The sequence below is a fragment of the Triturus cristatus genome, chromosome 4_1 (genome assembly GCF_964204655.1).
Source record: "Triturus cristatus chromosome 4_1, aTriCri1.1, whole genome shotgun sequence".
In the NCBI taxonomy this organism is placed as follows: Eukaryota; Metazoa; Chordata; class Amphibia; order Caudata; family Salamandridae; genus Triturus; species Triturus cristatus.
In genome coordinates, this window is record NC_140585.1 from 41,716,667 (window position 1) to 41,737,799 (window position 21,133).

The window sequence follows — 21,133 nt, forward strand, 5'->3', positions numbered from 1 at the left end:
ACTCGCATATGAAGCACTAGTAACACGGAGTTCAGCTGAACACAGAACTATTCGTACACATTTTCTCAAATTTAAAAGTGTTTCATTTTTATCCTGTCCTTTTCCAGTACCCAATGTAGTGGTGAAGTCGTGTTCGGATGGTGCAGCTGTTAAAGACATCACCTTCTGATAAAAAAAAGAGTCTCTCAGAGCAAAGTATTAATAATGCAAACTGAAACAGGAAACAAAAATAATGGGGCCGATTCACAAAGGTAACATGAGGCAAAATTCTAACTTTATGCCTTTTGGCATGCACAGAAGTCATTTACAACTTTTGGTATTCACAGAGGTCATTTATGAGTTGTATCTTTACGTCCGCAGTTAAGCTGGAATCTCTGCACCCGGACCGTACTCTCCGGCTAGGGCTGTACTCTCCTGCTCGAACTGTAATCTCCAGCTCGGGCCGGATAAAGTGTAATCAATGGGCCAGAATGCAATTTTTACAAAAGGGGACATTAGGAACATGTAATAAATGGTAGAGGAGGTCATGAAAATCAGTTTGGGCAAGAAAAAGGGTGCGGCCGGACACTACTGTTGCAGGGATTCTGCACATACACAGAACTATGCACAGGAAACCAGGACCTCGGTGTATTGTGGTATACCAAAAAACCCACCTCAGTACCTAGAACCCCAATCCGACTAGCAATAGTGTCTCATTAGTTCTTACAGCGAAGCAACCAATGATTAGACAACCTAGAACATGCGACTCTGTTCCTCTCAGGAGCAGTGGGAACAAGAACACTCTTTCGCTTTTGCATAAAAACAATAGAATCAGCATTGTTACAATTCCATAAAATACGAACGGGGATAACATATTATAATGACAGTGGAAAAAGACTACTGTGCCATACCACCCTCCCCGTGCTAAGAGCTAGTTGATTATAATAATAGAAGACCTCTGGCTTTTGTCAGGGGGACCCCATACCTCAAAGTCTTAGATGGAAAAGTCTACATCTCCGGACAAGCACAGCTCTTCTGTTCTTGAAAGATTTCTTCAAGTGCCTAAACGTGCATCCTGTGTAATATTAAAAGGCACTGAAAAATCAGTAGTGCATCTGTGTTCTCTGTTATGTCTAAGGTGCGTGGGACTGAGCAAAGTTGATTAACAGGGATGTTGTTTTCTGACCTTGAACATTATGTGCAGACGAGAAGCACAGAGCACAGCAAGGTTTGTGAAAGGCAGACTGTTCTCATGTGAAAACGTGCAAGCAAAGTATTTACGAAAACAGAGCCATGTAGGAACGTGTACAAAAGTGGCAGAATGGTGGCCAAGCAAATACGAACTGATGCTAACTTAGCAATGTCCGTAGTTAATCCCATATCCTCACTACACCCTCCCCTGGTCAGTCTCTCGGACCGTGCTTTAAGGTGAACACAGAGTTCAAGAAGTCTAAGCAGTAAATAAGAGCATTCATCTTAAGAGTGTCTCAGATTTAGGCGAAGCGTGTCTTTTTATAAATGTGCTGAAAGGCGAGAAAAAAACTTAACTTGTCAAAAAGAAACACACCCAAAAAAAAGCATCGTCCAGCTCAGCCACCCTACGGGGGTCTAAACTGGAAATATTAAATGTAGCATTTGCGATTAATGCTTGTAATTGTTCAATGGAATAAGTGGTATGATTGCTCCAGTTATTATATTCAGTTAGTGATGGAATAGTGGGGGCATTCATTTGCTTCGCTGAAGCCAAACAAAGCAAGTAGTCTGGAAAACCGAATTATTTAAAAACAAAATTTGTGTAGGGACGAGGCACGTGCGATGTAAAGCCTCAGTGCCTTGAACCTGCCATGGTCTAGAACCCCAAACTGGTTTTAAATCCACTGTGGCTTTCCACACATTATAGACACCCACAGACAATTCCTCAATAAAGAAAGTGGAATATAGCAATTTAGTGTTGTTGAGCATCACCTTAGGATTGGATGTAGGATTCAATCTAAAATAGTAATAACCCGGGTTGGACCTATCAAAATTCGTAAAATATGTAAATTTACCTAACATTGTTTTTGAGCTGCCATACACTGGGGTAGGGCAATGTTCCCACTGTGTGTAATTAAAAACATTTCTAAATGTATTAGCTTTGTGTAGAAAATGATGTCCATAATGCTGGTAACAAAATTAATCTGCATAATTTGCAGTATTTAAATACAAATCTTCAGCATCAAATGCAGCATAATACTTTAAATCAGAGAATAACGATTGTATGGCCTGAACATCCCAATCATCCGAACGTATGTTTTGTTTAACTGCATCACCCATTGAAACACAAAGTACATTTGGAACATTATTAATCTCGGTAGGGCCATGAATTTGGAACTCCACTGCATCCCAAACGATGCCATCTGCAACTGGCCAGGCAGAAATGTTGACAAAAGTCTGGTCTCTTTTCATGATGTGTGAAGATGAGTGCGGAGCCAAAGTTCCATCAACTAGTTTGACAGCAGAGCGTTCAGGCAGGTAGTGACCGTTGATGAGAAGGAAAAATACTGTCACAAACCCAGTGGACATGAACAAAAAAATGGCGATCAGCACCGACCAGATGTATGTCCAAGGTGGAACCAAATATGTCTGTTTGAACCAGGAAACAAAAAAATTGAATTTGGTACGGGACAAAAATGATGTGGCGTTTGAGTCAAAGGAAAAACGTGACTGGTTAAGGGTATCAGGTTGCAAACCAGGCAATGACTCGCTTGTGGGATAAGTATATTCAGTTTCATCATTACAACTGGAGGTCCGTGGGTCAAGCAAGGGATTAGCAACAGAGTCCATCTCTATGGCAGTGTCATTTCTTACAGTGTCAGAGGCGCTAATCACAGAATTTCTGGCAATTGTTGGACACGAAGAAGCTGGTGTTATGCTATTCAGGATCAGGCAGATGTTGTAGTTTGACATTGTCTATCGAGATGTATCTGTTTTCTTTGCGACCAGGATGTGGAGGTAAAATGACTGTACGAGTACACTTCACGTCAAGCATTGGAACCAGTGCACGATCTGATGGACCAAATTCTTTTTTGTTCTCCACCTTCTCTCGGACCAGGTCTCTGACTTTGGGTAGCCAGCCGACTACCAGAATCTGCAGTGCAGCATCAGAGGCTGAGGGTAAACGTTCCTTTGCAAGACTGGCACGGGTCTCTTGTAGATTCTGTAATGCAGAAGAATGATTATCTACGTCAAAGGGTGCGGCAGACGACGCCATGTCTAGACCGTCAAGGTCTGGCACAAATATTTTCATGCCAAAGAGCATTTTGTATGGGGTCCGCCTACCCAGAGATCTTCTAGGGAGATTATTTAGTGCACGTTATACGCTATACAAATGGGCTAAGCCGTTCCTGCCAGTACCTAAGCCTCTAGCTGTCAAGGATTGCTTTAAGTCACGGTTCAATCGTTCCACAACTGAGTTGCCCTCAGGCCTGTATGGAGACGAAAATTTGACCTGCACCCCCAAAGAACGCTGGACCCTGGTTTGACTGGAAGGAGCCACATGCAAAAATTCCCACAAAGACACGCAAATCCCTGATGACAGTTCGAGCATCAGCACTTCGTTGTGGCCATACCCAAAGAAAACGTGTGTACTAATCAACTGCAGCGAAGATTAATTTATAGGCAGTATCTGAAGAAAAAGGACCGCAGTGATCTAAATAAACACAACCGAATGGTTTATTAGAAATGCATAGCTGTGTTTGTGGTGGGCGTGTAACCGTAGATGGTTTAATCTGCTGACAAACGTCACAAGAAAGCACATAATTCCGGGTCTGTTTGTAACTAAAATCCGTTTCCCCAAAGCCAGTGCGCGCTCCTTCAGGATTGCCATCTGGACAGCTGCCAAGACTTTTTCAACAGTGGAAAATCGCATTTTTGCTGAAGTGTACAAATGTGACTTGTAAGCAATAGGCACTGTGTCACCTTCATTAAATGTCAAGTATGTGAAACCAACTGCACCTGGTACGATTTCTATCACCAGGTTTGTGTGGTTATCATGTGTCAACAAATATTTAGATTCAAGAAGATCAGACTGCAAAGATTACAGGATTGCTGAATGTTCCGGAAACCAGCAGGCTTTTGAAAAAGTAGGTTGTATCAAAGCATACAATGGCTTGATACGTTGGGCATATTCGGGAATATAAGTACGACCGAAATTTAAAAATCCTAGCAGAGATTGTAATTTCTTCAGGGTTGTAGGAGGTCGCAAACGTGCGCATTTCTCCAAGAAGTGAGGTGCCAAACCTCGACCTTCATTATTGAGCTCGTAGCCCAGGAACAACACTGTGTACCCTGCAATGTGTGACGTTGCAAAGTTAAATTTGTAACCGTAGTCTGCAAACAAAATAATGATGCGATCTACGTCACAAAGATGCGGCCATAATTCGTCGTCCTTGAGATGAATATCATCAACGTACGAGTACGCATCTGGGTTTATGTTGTCTAACAAAGAGACAACACGGGCGGCGAAAACTCCCGGGCTGTGTTTCATAGCCCATGGCTAGACGGCGTAATTGTTTTTGTTTTCTGCCGGCAGTAAATGCTGTCCATTGACTCGATATGGGGGACAGATTGTGACTGAAAAAGCCGTTGGAAATGTCTAGGGTAGTTTTATATTTTTTACGAACAAGACTGTCTACAAGCACAGAACTATGGGTATTCTGAACCGCAAATGTGCGACAATGAGAGTTCAAATGCCGGTAATCCAATACAATGTGGTACGACCCATCCGGCTTGGTTACGGTAAAAAGAGGGTTATTCGTCAGTGATACACATGTTTCAATAACTCCTTGATACTCTAATTGATCTAGAATCTCAGAAACTGGAGCTTTTGACTCCCGCCAGAGGGGACATTGGGGTTGTGGCTGTAGCATAGGCCGCAATGGTATCTCATGCGGGGGAGAATCCTTATCCCAGTCCACCTGAGTACGGTAAAGAGCTGGTGCAAGCACCAAAGCCCACTCTTCTGCAAAAGCCTGTGCTTGCTCCTTGGAGACATTGTGTGAAAAACTAGGGAGTATTACCTCCTCCCCCCTTGGAGCGGCTAGAACAAAAGGCAGGGGCCAATCTGCTTCGGCTAACAAAATGTCATAGGAAGAAGTTAGATTGTCCCAAAAAATCCCTTTAACTACACTTTGTATATCACCTTCAATCAGAAGTAAAATTTCATAAACTCTGTCAGGGGGAGCCACTCGAGTGTCAGCAGTTTCAACTCTAATAAAAGTCTCAGTTGCTGTCGCCTCTAGAAATGGACGCAGTGCTTGCCGCACTATTGTAACCTCCGCTGCGCTGTCTAGCAGCGTTACTGCCCATGATAGGTTCCGGAGCCGGTTTCTCACCGCCTGTGGCATATCTCGCTGTTAATGCAGCAACTTTATTTTTCTGAAACTATGGGCGCGGATGAAGAAAGTCGTCTTGTTTCCCTTTTCCGTCACTCTGACGAGGTTTTTCACGTCATTGCGGGGCACATCGACCTCTGCCGCGATCCTGGTGTTCACCTCCACCGGTTTGCGAGCCTGATGTTTCCTGTGAAGAACGAGGAGAACGCTGATCAGGAACCTGAAACCTGTCAGGAGACCAAATTCTCGTGCGTTCGCGCAAATCATAAGTGCGCTCAGAATTCACCAGTACCGGTGACGCTGCACCCGACCCCTATTTCTGCTGTTGCTTCCCCTGTTTTTTATTCTTCCAATTCCGGAAAGGCAGGGCGTTTGTCCCATTCAGACTGAGACGTCTGCTGTGTTTGCTGTTGTGCTGGTATTCTAGCAAAAGGCTTAACACCCAAACTATTGCGTCCAATGGTCTTATAAGCCTGCGCAATAATTTTAGGTAATTCGCGTGGCTTAACGTCCTCTGGAACAAGGCACAAAGCATTAGACACTTGAAATTTTACCGCATCTCCCTTGACGTTTGCAATGATGAGATCAGCAACTACGTCGAACACTCCGACTAGCCTCATTCCTAACTCAGCTGCCGCCTCCGGACCATGCTCATCCTGAACACGCTTGATCACGGAGGGGAGTACAGTCATGGAGGGTGTGCCGAAACACTTCGCATAAACAGCCGCAAAATCTTTACCCCAATTATCACAATCGGTGACCTCGGGTACTAAGTCTTCCTGCAAACTAATTGTTAAAATCCAGTGTTTCTCCACAGGAGTGGTATTTGGAAATACCGCCTCCAGCTGGTCAAATTTCTCCTCAAGCCAATAAGGTAAATCATCCTTATTTTGAGGACGCTTGCCCATAACCGAATTAACCATGATGGGACTAATAGACATTCCGCCAGGTCCAGCTGATTGTGCTGCAAACCCAGGTGCTCCCACCTAAAGATTGCATGTGACAAATTGTACTAATGCTCTATGTACTTGGATCAAAGATGTGTGCATAACACGGAGCTCCGCAATCACAACTGTTAAATAACATGTATGCAGTGTGTACCCGGCCAAAACTGGCCAAGTGGCCCCATCTATCGATAAAGGGCCTAAACGGACTGGAGTCACTGGGTGGGGGAGGGCGCCATTAAACCAAATGGGGTGTTGCCATGCCGACAGTGGAACTTCAAGAGTCCTGTATGGCTGATAAGCATGAGGTGTTTGTGTAGGAGTGTAGGTATGGAACAGATTATCAGTTCCATCCACCTGCTGAAACGTTACACATGAATAAAGCACCTCAAAAGGGTACGCCGCATCAGTTATTACCACAAAGATAAGACTGACACCCACGTCGGGAACACCATATGCGCCTAAATGACATCTGAGTGCAGCACGGCTATGCGCCGCTATATCAACGTCAGCCATGAAGACTAAGAAAAGAAAAAGAACTCAGTGCCTGGCAGCACAAACAAGGGTAGTAATTCAAAAGAAGAACAATACTATTTCATAAATTCAAGCTTGAAAAACCTATAAAAACTTCAATATAGGTAGTTAACATCGTCACAGCCGTTTTTCCGGAAAACAGAAGTGAGGGGGTTGTGGACTAGCACTAAGTACAACAAACGTGCCTCGTAAATAAGTACCAGACCAAACGTTGGGTGCGCCATGTTGAAGGGATTCTGCACATACACAGAATTATGCGCAGGAAACCAGGACCTCGGTGTATTGTGGTGTACCAGAAAACCCACCTCAGTACCAAGAACCCCAATCCGACTAGCAATAGTGTCTCATTTGTTCTCTGTACTACAGTGAAGCTACCAATAATTAGACAAACTAGAACATGCGACTCTCTCAGGAGTAGTGGGAACAAGAACACTCTTTCGCTTAACACTCATATTAGTCCACAATGTGAGTAATCAGAGACACTGTATAGTTTAAAATGTTTATTTTAACTAACGTGCTCTATAATACAGTACAGGAGCCAATACTAGCAGCAGAATGCATAAAAACAATAGAATCAGCATTGATACAATTCCATAACATACGAACGGGGATAACATATTATAATGACAGTGGAAAAAAGACTACTGTGCCATACCACCCTCCCTGTGCTAAGAGCCAGTTGATTATAATAATAGAAGACCTATGGGCTTTGTCAGGGGGATCCCATACCTCAAAGTCTTAGATGGAAAAGTCTACATCTCCGGACAAGCACAGCTCCTCTGTTCTTGAAAGATTTCTTCAAGTGCCTAAACGTGCATCCTTTGTAATATTAAAAGGCGCTGAAGAATCAGTAGTGCAGCTGCGTTGTCTGTTATGTCTAAGGTGCGTGGGACTGAGCAAAGTTGATTAACAGGGATGTTGTTTTCTGACCTTAAACTTATGTGCAGACGAGAAGCACAGAGCACAGCAAGATTTGTTCTCTTGTGAAAACGTGCCAGCAAAGTATTTACGAAAACAGAGCCATGTAGGAACGTGTGCAAAACGGCAGAATGGCGGCCAAGCAAATACGAACTGTTGCTAACATAGCAATGTCTGCAGTTAATCCCATATCCTCACTACACTACATTATATCCCAGAAAGGTTTTCTCCATTGCATCATGGTACATGCAGTGCACAATTTGTGCTCCCCTCAGTGTTGACTGCGGTGTTATGATGTAGTGTCTGGCCATACCCTTTTCCCTGCCCAAACTGTTTTTCATGACCTCCTCTACCATTCATAACACATTCCTAATGTTCCTTTTTGTAAAAATTGCATTCCAGCCCATTGATTACACTTTATTACGCTGGAGCCAGAGGTTACGGCTCGAGCCGGAAAGTAGAGCCCTAGCCGGAGAGTACAGTCCAGGTGCGGAGATTCCGGCCTGACTGCGGACGTAAACATACGACTTGTAAATGACCTCTGTGAATGCTAAAAGTCTTAAATGACTTCTGTGAATACCAAAAGTCGTAAAGTTATACTTTTGTCTCAGGTTACCTTTGTGAATCAGCCCCAATGACTTACATCTCCCTAGGTTCCCCTATTTAGCCTATAAAAAGCCCCAGTTTTCATTGCTCACTTTTGTAGTACTCGGTTTAACGACCATGGAAGGCTGAGAAGCTAAGTCGGTCCTTTCAGAGATGAAGGGTGTGACAAATGCCGGGCACACACGCCGAGGCTCTGATAGCCTAACTCACAGAGCTATGTTGCCTTCTAAGATAGCAGATCTTGAAAAAATAAATACAATGTTTTCGAGGTGACTCAAAATCCTAACGGTGCTATTTAGAAGATCTCGTCTTGAGTAGATGAAATAAGAACCAAGAAAACATATTAAAAATATCAAACCTTTGTAACAGTTTTTCTCACCACGTAGACATTTTGGCCTCATTTATGTAGACTTGGCATAGGGCAGTACAGCAAGGCAGCTTGCTGCGCTGCGCTGCCCTACGCCACAGTGAAAGGGCAGGAATACACTGTATTTATGCAATACAGTGCGTTCCAGTCCCTTCTCCCTGCGCTGGCACCGTTTTCGCAGCTTAGCGCCAATGCAGACACCCTTGCACCATGGTGCAAGTGTGCCGCCGTTGCAGGCAGGATTGTTTTTTGTGCAGGAAGGGACACCTTCCTACACAAAAACAACCCTAAGAGGCACTTTCCTCTTTCCATGTGTGCTGTAGAATGCATCACACATGGAAAGAGGGAAAAACAAGGAGAAATAAAGATATTTCTCCTCGTTGCACCGCCCCTGGGGAGGCGTAAGGTTTTGGTGCATCTCCAGGTTTACATGGTCTTGTAAATCTGATGAGGTGTCAAAATTCCTAGGTGTTGCGTGGTGACACCCATGGAATACCTCCTGGGCAATGCAGGGAGTTACGCTGCCTTGCATTCCTCAATATATATAAGACCATTGGCTGACCTCATAAATATGATTTTGTAGTTTTTTTTTTTTTTTATTTGCAGATTTATATAGCGCGAACTCGACCGAAGGTACTGGAGCGCTTTACATGAGCACCGGTTACGTTACACAAGGACACATTCATTTTTATTTATTTTTTGTAGGCACGAGGAGATTAAGTGATTTGCCCAGAATCACAGGATGTGGACGTGACCCCGAGGCTCGAACCCTGGTTTCCCAGCTCCAAAGTCGGCAGCTCTAGCCGCCAGACCACATCCTCTCCCTGTTTGCACCGCTGGAGTCACAAAAAGTGACGCTAGGGCCGTGCAAGGCTCATACATATGCCCCTGTGTGCCCACTCCTAGCAGTGCTTGTACACATCTCACATCCCAGTGTTCTTCATCTGTGGAACATGCAAAACTCAGGACAGCATTTCAACGGCCCTTTTAATTCTGATCCTCCCGGTAGTCGCCGCCCCCGAGATGTATGAGAGCCGCTTGAGTTCCTCGGGTGCGCTTTTCACCTCTGGGGTGGAATTACCAGGAGGTGAAACACAGCACCCATGAGGAGGCCCTAAAATGTGTGTCTGAAGCCAGGGGGCCACTGACTCCCCACCCACAGGTGTTTGTGAGCTGCAGGCCGTAGCTCAAGTGCAGGTGTGCTCGGCTCAGCCTTTTATCCTCACGAGGTCAATGAAATCAGCGTGAGGTCAGATTGCCTGATATTTTTACAGACATGTTCTGTGAAAGGCACTTTGGATAAACGTTCTGTACCACAGCAAGAGCGCATTGCTAAGCGGTAAATGCTTCACATGCCCTTGCTATTGTGCAGAACAAAGTGCCCTCCCCACTCACACCCTCCACTTCATCACGATTCTGTGACGGCTGCAAAAAGTGATAAAATGCAAATGCAGGGGCTGCCCACGAAATGCCAGTGCTAGAGCAGGAAAAAGTGCAAAGACATGTAGAGCGGGGTTTCAGTGTTATTTATGAAGTCACGCAAGGGGGGATTTGTGTGGTCTTGTGTGGCTATGTACAGAAATGTAACTCAATGCTGCGCTCGCGCTGCTTTACATTACAATCACACTGGGAGGCATTCAATGGGTGGAGCGCGGGCGTCGCATGCATCCACCCATCGGTTTTTTGCTTGTTACCAGATTTACTACAGCTAGAAAACCTGGAAATATGACAAAATGCCACACATTCCCCAGAGAGGCACAACAAGGAGAAATATCTTTATTTCTCCTCATTAATTCCTCTTTCCATGCGTGCTGAATTCTGCAGTACATATAGATAGAGGAACATGCCTCTAAAGCAGAGGTCTTATAACGTTTTTGCTCCGAGCCCCCCTAAGGAAAATGTTTTGATGCTGGGCCCCCGCCAAAACGTTATGGCAAGATTTGAGGGAGCGGGTGGAGCAAGGCTGATCGGAGAGTGGGCGGAGAGGGTGGGATTACAAGGTCATTTTCTGGGCTATGTTTTCTTTAGCTCGTAATCCACACTAAACATAACACTTCGAAAAGAACAAATCACCAAACAAAAGTCGAGTAAAACACAACCACGCCCCATAATTGGGGGGTTGTCTGCCCCCTCACACTTCTAGGCCCCAATGCAACTTCTGCACTAATAATACCTATGGCTGTGAGTAGCCGGCTGTCCCCTCTGATTCTTTCACCGCTTGTCCACCATGTCTGACCATCACTTCAATCTTGAAACAAACTCTATGTCCCTTTCAGAAAAAAGGAACTTCCATGGGTTGCTCACCTCTTTGCAGCACGGATGCCCTCCGGCTTAATGCTACCAATGGAAACAAGCATTGGCATAGCCAATAGTTCTCGCCTTTGGGACCTTATAAGTGTTTAGCCATGCAACAGTTAATGTTGTTGCAGTAAGGATATTGTGCTGCATAACTAAATACTTATAAGGTCCCAAATGCGAGACCTATTGGCTATGCCAATGCTTGTTACATTCGTTGTCCATGAATCAAAAAGTGTTTTTTTCATGTTAAGCTAGGGATATGACCATAGGACGATAGGGATCCGTTCCAAGGCCAGGTTTTAATTACTGTCAGTTCTGAGTCACAGAGGGACCCGCCCCACTTTAAGCCCTGCAGTGCTCACTGTAACTAGCCTATAGGAGAGAGAGAGAGAGATAGCTCCGTGTTTCTCGTGCGCACGTATTTACATGAGTTCCAGCTTAGGTCTAAATCTCTCTGTGGTGAGATCTAAAAATCGGATCTGCCATTTTTTCCTTAGGTCACAAGGGCATGAAATAGAAACAACTCCAGAGGCAATATAGCTTCATGTAAGAAAATGGCAGCTTCATAGCTACCCGTACTGTGATGTCAGATTTAGTCCGGAAGTCACAGCTTATGAATCCACCATAGCTGCTCAACAGAAACAGAACTGTTTGATGTCGTTATTTACATACGTTCAATAGGGTGTAAGCAACCTACATTAGACATATGACATAGGAGCTTTAATGGAAGAATATATATATCTCAACTGTAGGCTGCTTTCATATGCCTTTTCCTTTACTCTCGGAAAGTGGCGTGCTGGGGATAATGTATAAAAACATATTGGTAAGTATGAACATATTCCGAGAAAGTGTGATGATCAATCATGGCTCAAACTCATTTCGACAGATGTAGATAGGTAAAAGTGGAAATATTGCCATATGACAGCTGTATCACACATTTTGTAATAACTTTATAAATAGTGAACCACTAAGAACAAAGAAACCTGGGTCCCGATGACATAACGTAAAGTAAAACAAGCATTGGCTGCCTTCGCAGCGATCGCCCGGGAGTGGTGCGTATAAGGGAGGGGGGTAGGGCACGTCACGCGCACTAAGGCGAGAGAGGCACGCAGGCTGACAAATGGTGTGAACTTTCGCGGCCGCTTTGATGTTCTCAGTGGCCGCGCGGCTCACTGAGAACATCGAGCGGCCGCGAAAGTGATCACGCAGGCTGACAAATGGTGCGCGCGCCCGGCGCACATGCACTGTAGCTGGAGGCCTGAAAAAAAGCCACTAGTTTGCACTTCCAAAACCCGCTTACTAAAACTCTCGCCAGAGCAGCGCTAAAGCGCTGGCTCAGGCGAGACCTAAAAATGAGCCGCCATGCCTCTTTTGAAATGTGAAACAGTCATAATTGTGACTCCCCCTTATGGGCTCGAGTGCCACTGCACCTGCTTAAATAATGAGAAATTGGCCATTTACTGGATTTATAAAAAAGTTTGCACATGGCACAGTCTGCTTACCTAATGCTAAATTGTATTCTTTGAAAGCACACTAGTTCATTAAAAAAAAATTATATCACAAAATGTCACGTGCCCCATTTGCCATATAATTTGAGTTTTCTGGCTATTTAATTCCGTCCACCCTACCACATATTGTTTGTCCTCCGCTGCCACATAATTCCAGTAGCTTTGCTTATACTGTGCTTAATACACTTTTAAAGAATTCACAGTGCTTGCAATGATACCTTTTGGGACTTCTTAGCACTATGTGCGCCAGCTAGGATTCAATTCTGTGAGTATACGATCTACCAGACTGACATGTGGAGTGATTGCAAGAATCAACTGAGATCTCATTATGTAAAAGAGTGCCTCTCCCACCATTACTTTAAATTGCATTTATTTTTCACTTAAACATGCGCATTATTTTATCTGCTGTTGCCTACAGGTGAAGAATACAACACAATCCCAATCTACCGCTGAAGCATTGTGCTGTGTCCCAGGCTATAATGAACTATTCATAAATAAATATTAAGTGTTTGATAAAAGAGAGTGTGGACAGAGGAAAGAAGGGATGGGAAAGGGTCAGCTTGAGGCCTGGGTGGTAAAAGAAGGGCAGAGTGAGGGACAGAAGAAGAGTAAGATCGAAAAAGGGTTCTAGCCGGCAGCGGCTCATCAGGAGGGTGGAAGGGGAAGGTGTAGAGAGACAGGTAGAGAATGTGGTGAGAGAGAGAGAGTTGAAAAAGAGGAGAAAGAAGAGGTGGAGAGGATAGATATGGGAGAAGAGAAGGAACTAAGATGATCATGGCCCACACCACCCTGGTAGATTTGAGGTATGTCAGCATCAACAAAAAGACGTATAGGTGCATATATCCTTCGACAGACAGGAAACACGTTCATGCATGAAGGCTGATGTTCATACTCAGCAATACACAAATGTGCACGCGCACAGACACGCACACGGGGACTCTGTGAAAATATAGATCTTCGGTTACAAACTGACATCTAGACATCCACAAAATCAACTCAATGGGCTTGGTTCACAAAGCTTTTTCCATGGATAACGTTTCATTTACTTGTCAGAATATCCAGGTCTTACACATGAGCAACTTAGATGGGTTTCGCAAAGCCAGCATGAGTGAATGTATGCCACTGCCATGATCATGCGTAGTTTACATAAATAGGGGGCTGTTCACAAAGGTAACTTACACTTGTGAGTAATTTACATGTGTAGGTAACTCTTACACTTTTGCGTACGTTTGCTACCTCTGGTTAATCACAAAATCTCACTGTAAAGTAGCTCAAAAGAGTAGCCAAGCCAAAATGGAAGTGTAAGTTCCTACTACCTAAAAAACAGTATTAAATCCAGCACTACACATGGCCAGCCACTGGAACTGCAGCACCCTCCCGTAGAAAATAACGGAGGTAGGGACATAAAATAAAACCTGATAGGAAATAATGTTAAATCAAATAAATTATTTTAAATAGTTAAAAACATAAATAAATATAATTTAATGTTAAAAAAATCTAAAAATACACGTTTATTTTTTAATAATAAAATATTTTAATGATACTTTGTAATATATCTTAATGTGACATTAATTTTTATTAAAACAATATTAACTACTTGTAATTAATTATGTACATAACTTTTTTTTTACCATTTCTGTTTTGTAGCGAACCAAATGGAATCATTCATTCAGATACAAAGGTGATAATAAAATACGAAATATTCTGCAGAATTTTTCAGGCTTGCATCTTTAAGGGAACAAACACTACTGGTATCTTGATATACTAACATTCCCCCCAAAATCCGCCTAACATCCACCCAACCAATACCGTAATCATCCATTCTCACACGTGTATCAAGTGTATGCTTTACTAAGGGTAGCATGAAGTCTCTGTTACGTGTCCATGACAGCTATATCTTATTGTTAATATCTTGCCTTTGCCGGGGTACATTAAAGGGGGCCAACCATCCGCCTCCCCTGGCCTCTTATTCTGAAAACAGTGTCAGTGTCCTCATCTTCGGCAGATATGACTTTAAAAGAGTCCTTCTGATGCAAATGGGCCCATACAGACCTTAAATCCATGTTTCTATTGCCATCATTGGCTAAAGTCGTTGGTGCCTGTGCATTATCTCTGGGGTCTCTTTCTTCTTCCAAAATACCTCTGTGGTAGTCTTTGTGGTCCCCTGGCACTTCCAGAGGACTGTTTTATCACTTGTGGACTGGTATTGTCCATCAAATGCCCTTACTCCCATGAGTTCAAGTATTAAATCCTCTGGTACAGGGCAGCCCAGAATAAATAAGAGGTTTGGTGAGATTTTTCTCCAGACAGCTTTGATTTTGAAGCAGTTCCACCATATATGAAGCATATCTCATACCTCTCATTCATCTCTACAACATATAGGACCAGTCATGGAGAAGTGTGTTTAGTTTGATTGGGTAGAGGTATAAATCAATCAGTAGTTTGTAATGGGCCTCTCTACCCACATACACAGCACTTTTAATGTTTATTAATGCATAGAAAAATATATTGTTTTTATTGTAGGTGTGAAATTATTTTTTTTACTTCAGAGAAATAATTTCCTGATCTATTTAAACTTTTTAAAGTTATTAAATATTTAATTCAAAATTAAGTTAATAGTGCTGTAATTGTTTTTATATTGTTCTACATTTAAAATAAATATATATATTGTATTTACATTTATATATTATTTTTATTATTTGTACAGCGTCATTATAACGTTTAACAAACTTTTTTTGTTTTAAATGTTCCTGTACTTTACCATAGGGAGGTCTCCAGCATAACTGTGCAGTCTCGCTATGTTCAAGGACTCGGAAAAGTGTAAAAGTTTATTTAACTCAAAATATGTGTCACAATACTTGTATGTTAAATATTAATGAGAATGAATCGTATATAAATGTAGAACACAATAAATAATACTACAGCATTATGAACTGTATTATAAATTAAACATTTATCTAATTTAAATACGGTGCCGCCAACATTTTCTCCATCAAGAGCTACTTATGTTCAATGAAATTCCTCTTCAGCTTCTAATTTTATGAGAGATGTCATAGTAACCACATCAGACAAGGTTACACTAGTGGCTACCGTATGCAAGATTACCAGCCACGATCACCTCTGTGCATCAGGCACCGGGTGCCAGCAGTAATTTAAATAATGTTTTCTCAATGTGGGATGCTTCTCCATGGGTGACACAAAACAGCCATAGCTGCAATGCCCCCAGCTTCCAGTTAATAAGGTTAGTAATAGTGTTCCAACACCATTTGATGTTTATCACTCAAATATCAGCTATAAATATATTTTGGAAATTCAAACATTTTTCTCCAAACATTATGAATTCTGAAAATGCACACATTTGTTTTTTAAATACATGCTTTTTAATGTTGTTATACTTACATTAATTTAACCAAGTAAAGGCATCTACTTTCGTTCTTTGCACTGCACACAAGAGAGCAACCTACAGGTATCCGGACATCTACGAGCAGTTTACGAGCTACTCTTGGGAAAAGCTTGATTTAAATATATCAAATTAAATACAATTATTTTTCTGTACTTTAAATCGCAAAAAAGCTTCTGAAATAAAAAGAAATACATTTTTATTACACATTAATATAATTAATAAAAGTGATGTATAGAAAGAGTTACAATTAATTTCATTATATGTTAAAAAGAATAATGTTGCGTTAATTTATAAATTCAAAATATTAGTTAAATATTTTAAAATTAAAGAATAAACATGTTGTATTACTAGATTGTTAACATTAAATGGTATTGATTTATATTTTAAGTAATTTCATTTAACATTATTTCCTATGGTGATTTATTACCACCAATATTTTCTATGGAAGGGTGTTGCAGTACCAGTGGTTGACCATGTGTGGTGTTGGGCTTACTCCAGCTCTGAGTTGAAGTAATTTACTACTATTTTAAGTCTCGTTTAGTTCTTAGTAACTTTAGAAGTGCAGTTTGTGAATAGCAATGGGCATCCTACCTAAACCCCTCCGTACCTCTTCCTATGCCCCTCTAATTTAGTAGTAAGTTTGCAGAAACTCCCCCTGGTTCCTCCCTTGTTTACTACTAGTTTGTAAACTTACATGTGCGAGGCACTTCTCCCAGAAAAGATAGGAGAGGTGGTGATGGTTTGTGAACAGCAATCTGTAGTATTTTAATGGTGCTGCTGTAATCCCAATAAATGTATTACAAAATGCAGTTTATGAATTGCCCCCATATAGCTGAAGCTGTGCATGTATAAGATGTGAGTAAGATGGTGCTGTGAACATGAAAGAAAAAACAAGGTATACAGTGGCATTCTGCATCAGTGAGGGGAACGTCCACACAACACTAGCCAGTTGTTTGGGGTAATCCAGCTATCTCTGCACCCATTACATATTTCCATTAGATATGTACGCAACGCTTACGCTCTGGAAACTCAGAATAGGGGCCAATGAAAATGTCAGGGATTTACAAGATCTTCATCCTTCATAGGTGTTGGCACTACAACCTGAGTATCTTATGGCTTTTTGATAGCCTCAGTGTGACTGGATTGTATGAACAGACACACTTTGATAGTACCCATAATCACACCAGAGGGGAGATCCAGAGAACAAATAGATAAAGGGGCCCAGAACTTGAACCTAGGGCTATTCTAAAGATTTTACGGGTGCACTTACATATGATGACTAACACTAAAACAATGTGATCATGAACGTAAACGCCTTTAGACACCATCCAGCTCTTCCAGCCAATAACTAGGGAACAACATTCAATTCCACAGCTTTGTGGTTTCCACAAAAGTGTGAAATAAGGTCATGCCACATAGAGGTGAATAAGCTGCAGGTCACTCGGGAGGTGGCAGATGAATGTGTGGAAGAGGCAAGGATTGACGTCACTTCCTTCTTCAAGATCCCCACTGGTTACAGAAGTGAGTTTGGTGCCTGTAGAGGGACAGTCCACTGTGCCACCAGAAAGAGGGTCCCAGAATACCTACAGAAACGTTTCCGCTGGGAGAGTTCATCTCCCAGAGACCAGCGGTGCCGAGAGGAAAAGAAGACTTTTCATGGATACCCTTATGGAACAAGAAGCTTAATACAGTAGTAGAGAGAAGGTAAATATTTAAACTCAAAACTGGGTACAGTAATATAAGACCAAAAGAGGTTAAAGTAATAAACCTACTTGTTACAAGAAAATATCCAAGAATGACAGCGGTAAGAAACACATATGATGCTGAAGTAATAAACCAACAATGAGGGGTGGGGCGTCCTCTTAGCCCCTACCAGTCGCACAGCTGTGTGCGCCATCGTGGCGATCCAATAGTTAATCCGTTTTAATCAATATTAATCACTCTGATCCTTGTAAACCTGCGCTTTGAACATCCTTTCAAGTTGCGCTTATATGTCAAGCCACACACGGAATAGTTTGCCATTTTCCAAGTTTCTTATGTTCCAACCGTGCCCATCCAGACCTCATGAAAGAACATGACCAATGCAAAGATTCCTCCAAGGCAGTGTTTTATTAAATTAAACCCAATGCATTTCGGGCAATCAGGTGCCCTTCATCAGGGGTCACTGTGAATAACAATAAAAACAACAATATTCAACATTGTCATTTAAAAAACGACAATAATCAACATTACCATTTAAAAAACAACATTTCTAAATTTTACTTTAAACTAACATGTACAAAAGCGTTTCTCCAAATGCCAAATTACAATACATCCCTCTTTTGTTTCCCCACTCTGCCTCCCTCAGACAGTACTAATATACATCCATCGTTCATCTTACAAGCCTATATAATGATTGATACATTCCCCAGTCTTTGCACCGTGGTTACTCAAAACCTGTTCAACAATTGACTTTCCCATGTTGTCTCCAAATAACACTCAATTCACACTCACAGCACTCCCCCCGATGACCTAGACCCTCCTCCTTATGCTACTTCCATCACCCTACATGCACCAAACCGAGTTCTCTCCCCTACTCTCTTAAACACAGGTTATAGTAACAAACCCATATATTGTAGAAGCAAAAAACGTAAGAGAGTGAATAGTATAAGACTCAAGAGAAGGTGCAGTAATAAACCCAATGGAGGGTGCCGTAATAAACCTATACGTTTCTGCAGTACTAAACCCAAGAGAGAGTCCAGTACTAAACCCCTATATAGCTGCAGTAATAATCCCAAGAGAATGCGCTGCAATAAACCCATACACTGCTCTATTAATATACTAAAGAGAGAGGGCAGTAATAACCCCATGTGTCACTGCAGTAACAACCCCAAGAGAGGGTGCTGCAATAGACCTATATGCTGCTGCAGGAATAACCCAAAAGGGAGGGTGCAGTAATAATCCCATATGTTGCTGCAGTAATAAACCAAAGAGACGGTGCTGCAATAGACCCTAGGGAAAGTGCAGTAATAAACCCATGTGCTGTTGCAGTAGTAAATACAGTGTCGGGTGCAGTGATAAAACCATATGTCGCTGCAGTAATAAACCAAACAGATGGTGGTGCAATAAACCTATATTTTGCTGCAGTAATAAACCAAGGAGAGACTGCTGTATATCCCATATGTTGCTGCAGTACTGCAGCCAAGTGAGGGCGCTGCAATAAACATATATGTTGCTGCCCTCGGTGTCTTCAGCGTCTACTGTTATCTGAACACAGCAGAGATAAGCTGTAGACACCGCCTCCCTGAACTTAGAGTGTTTCAGCTGCAAAACACATTTTTACCACAACCCCAGGTACTGGTTCACGTAATAAACATTTGCTGCATTCCTTTTATTGCCTATTTCAGTGCGTTACATAGTTCAATAAACGTGTTCTTGTTTGAAAAGCAAGGACCCTTCATACACCAGTGAACCCAAACTGCATGTATGACTGCGCAGAGGGTGACATCTTTGTTATGGTTTGTGTTGTGGTGGGAGCTACAACCCGCTCAGAGTGCTGCGTTTGGACCATAGCACACGGTCTCCCCTTGTGTCTCCTCTATGACGCATAAAGTGTACGGCGACGGCAACGCATTGCGTCAGACTTGAAGGAATGACCGCAGTGGTGTAACTCAAAATGACACCCCCCCCTCCCAAAAGGGGTATTATGAGGGGGCCCTGGGTGAGTCCCCTGTGTCTTAGAGATTTTCATTGGCCTGTGGCTGAATAGGGAGCCCCCTCGAGGTGTTGGGTCCCCTGTAGGGTTGGGGGCCCCATGCGCCACAGGGCCTGCGTTACTCCCTTAACTCACAGAGTGCCCTAACACACCCATGATCTTGCGTGACAACACACCTTGTGAGTGGAGCAGGTGTGCGTGTAACATCACACCCAGAAGCATGTGACGTAGCCCAGTGGATACTCGGTGAAGTAGACACCTACAGTAAAAGGTTTGTTGCAGAGTTTAGCAACATTTGTCCCAGAGAAGAAACCGACACCACCCTCGACCACATCTCCCCGTCTCGCATCAAGATATTCACCCAGAGGGGCACGTGTGAGCAGGTGCAGTGAAAGAGGCCGGCTCGGGTTTGTAACAGATAAAAAAGATGAATTATGCATCCTCTAAGACCTGCTTTACCACGAGAGGTAACTTACCCAGTGCCCACTGCAGTGTACGACCACCCAGTACCACCCGGTGGCGTCCCTGGCACTGCTCGCCACGAGAGGTGACTTACCGAGTGCCCACAGCAGGGCAAGACCACCCAGGGCCACCTGGTGACTGTCCCTCGCTCTGCTTGCCATGAGAGGTGACTTACCCAGCGCCCACAGCTGTGCAAAACCACCCAGTGCCTGACCACCCAATGCCACCTGGTGTCCATTCCTGGCTCTGCTTTCCATGAGAGGTGAGTTACCCAGTGCCCACAGCAGTGCAAAACCACCCAGTCCTTCACCACCCAATGCCACCGGGTGGCCATTCCTGGCTCTGCTTGCCATGAGAGGTGACTTACCCAGCGCCCACAGCAGTACAAAACCACCCAGTGCTTCACCACCCAGTGCCACCGGGTGGCCATTCCTGGCTCTGCTTGCCATGAGAGGTGACTTACCCAGTACCCACAGCAGTACAAAACCACCCAGTGCTTCACCACCCAGTGCCACCGGGTGGCCATTCCTGGCTCTGCTTGCCATGAGAGGTGACTTACCCAGTACCCACAGCAGTGCAAGACCACTTAGTGCCACCCAGTGACCGTCCCTTCTTCTGCTCACGTCTCGTCCGCCCATGGCCTTCGAGATGGTGTGCCTCTGTGCACCCCGTTGTTCAGACAGGAAGAGCCAGGGAGAGAGAAAGAGACAGGGAGGAGACGAAGAGAGAGAGAGAGAGAGAGAGCGAGAAAGAGAGAGAGGCTCTTTCCTCTGTGGTTAGCACAGGTTGCAGCAGGTGTGCCGGAGACGTAGATGGAGGCTTCCACCTTCCAACTTAGCTGAAAGCAGGAGGGCCCCCAGTGAGTGATGACCCCACGTGGCCTGCAGGGGGCACTCTGCGCCCTTTGATTACCTTCATTGCCTTGACCCTGGAGAAGGCGGGCGGATTTGACATGGTCACCAGAAGGCCCTTCTGCCCCTGAGGTGAGAGGTGCTTGTATGGTGGGCTCTGGCTCCACAGGTTGTGTGTGCCACAGAGGTGCCTGTAT

At 43.5% G+C, this 21,133-nt stretch overlaps 1 protein-coding gene across 3 annotated transcripts in view; it reads right to left on the reverse strand.

The window, feature by feature from the left end:
• The window catches only part of CD5 (CD5 molecule), a 139,410-nt gene extending 118,601 nt beyond the window's left edge, over positions 1–20,809 (reverse strand). The window contains exons 1-2 of one of the 3 annotated variants that reach the window (XM_085651456.1): positions 20,645–20,773; positions 17,702–18,093 (exon numbers count right to left, since the gene is read on the reverse strand). In XM_085651456.1, the coding sequence (XP_085507582.1) occupies position 17,702 (1 nt within the window). In that variant the 5' untranslated portion in view covers positions 17,703–18,093; positions 20,645–20,773. Of the gene's footprint in view, positions 1–17,701; positions 18,094–20,644 lie in introns of all 3 variants that reach the window. The other 2 variants (XM_085651454.1, XM_085651455.1) reach the window with 2 other exon arrangements.
• Positions 20,810–21,133: the final 324 nt, after the last annotated feature.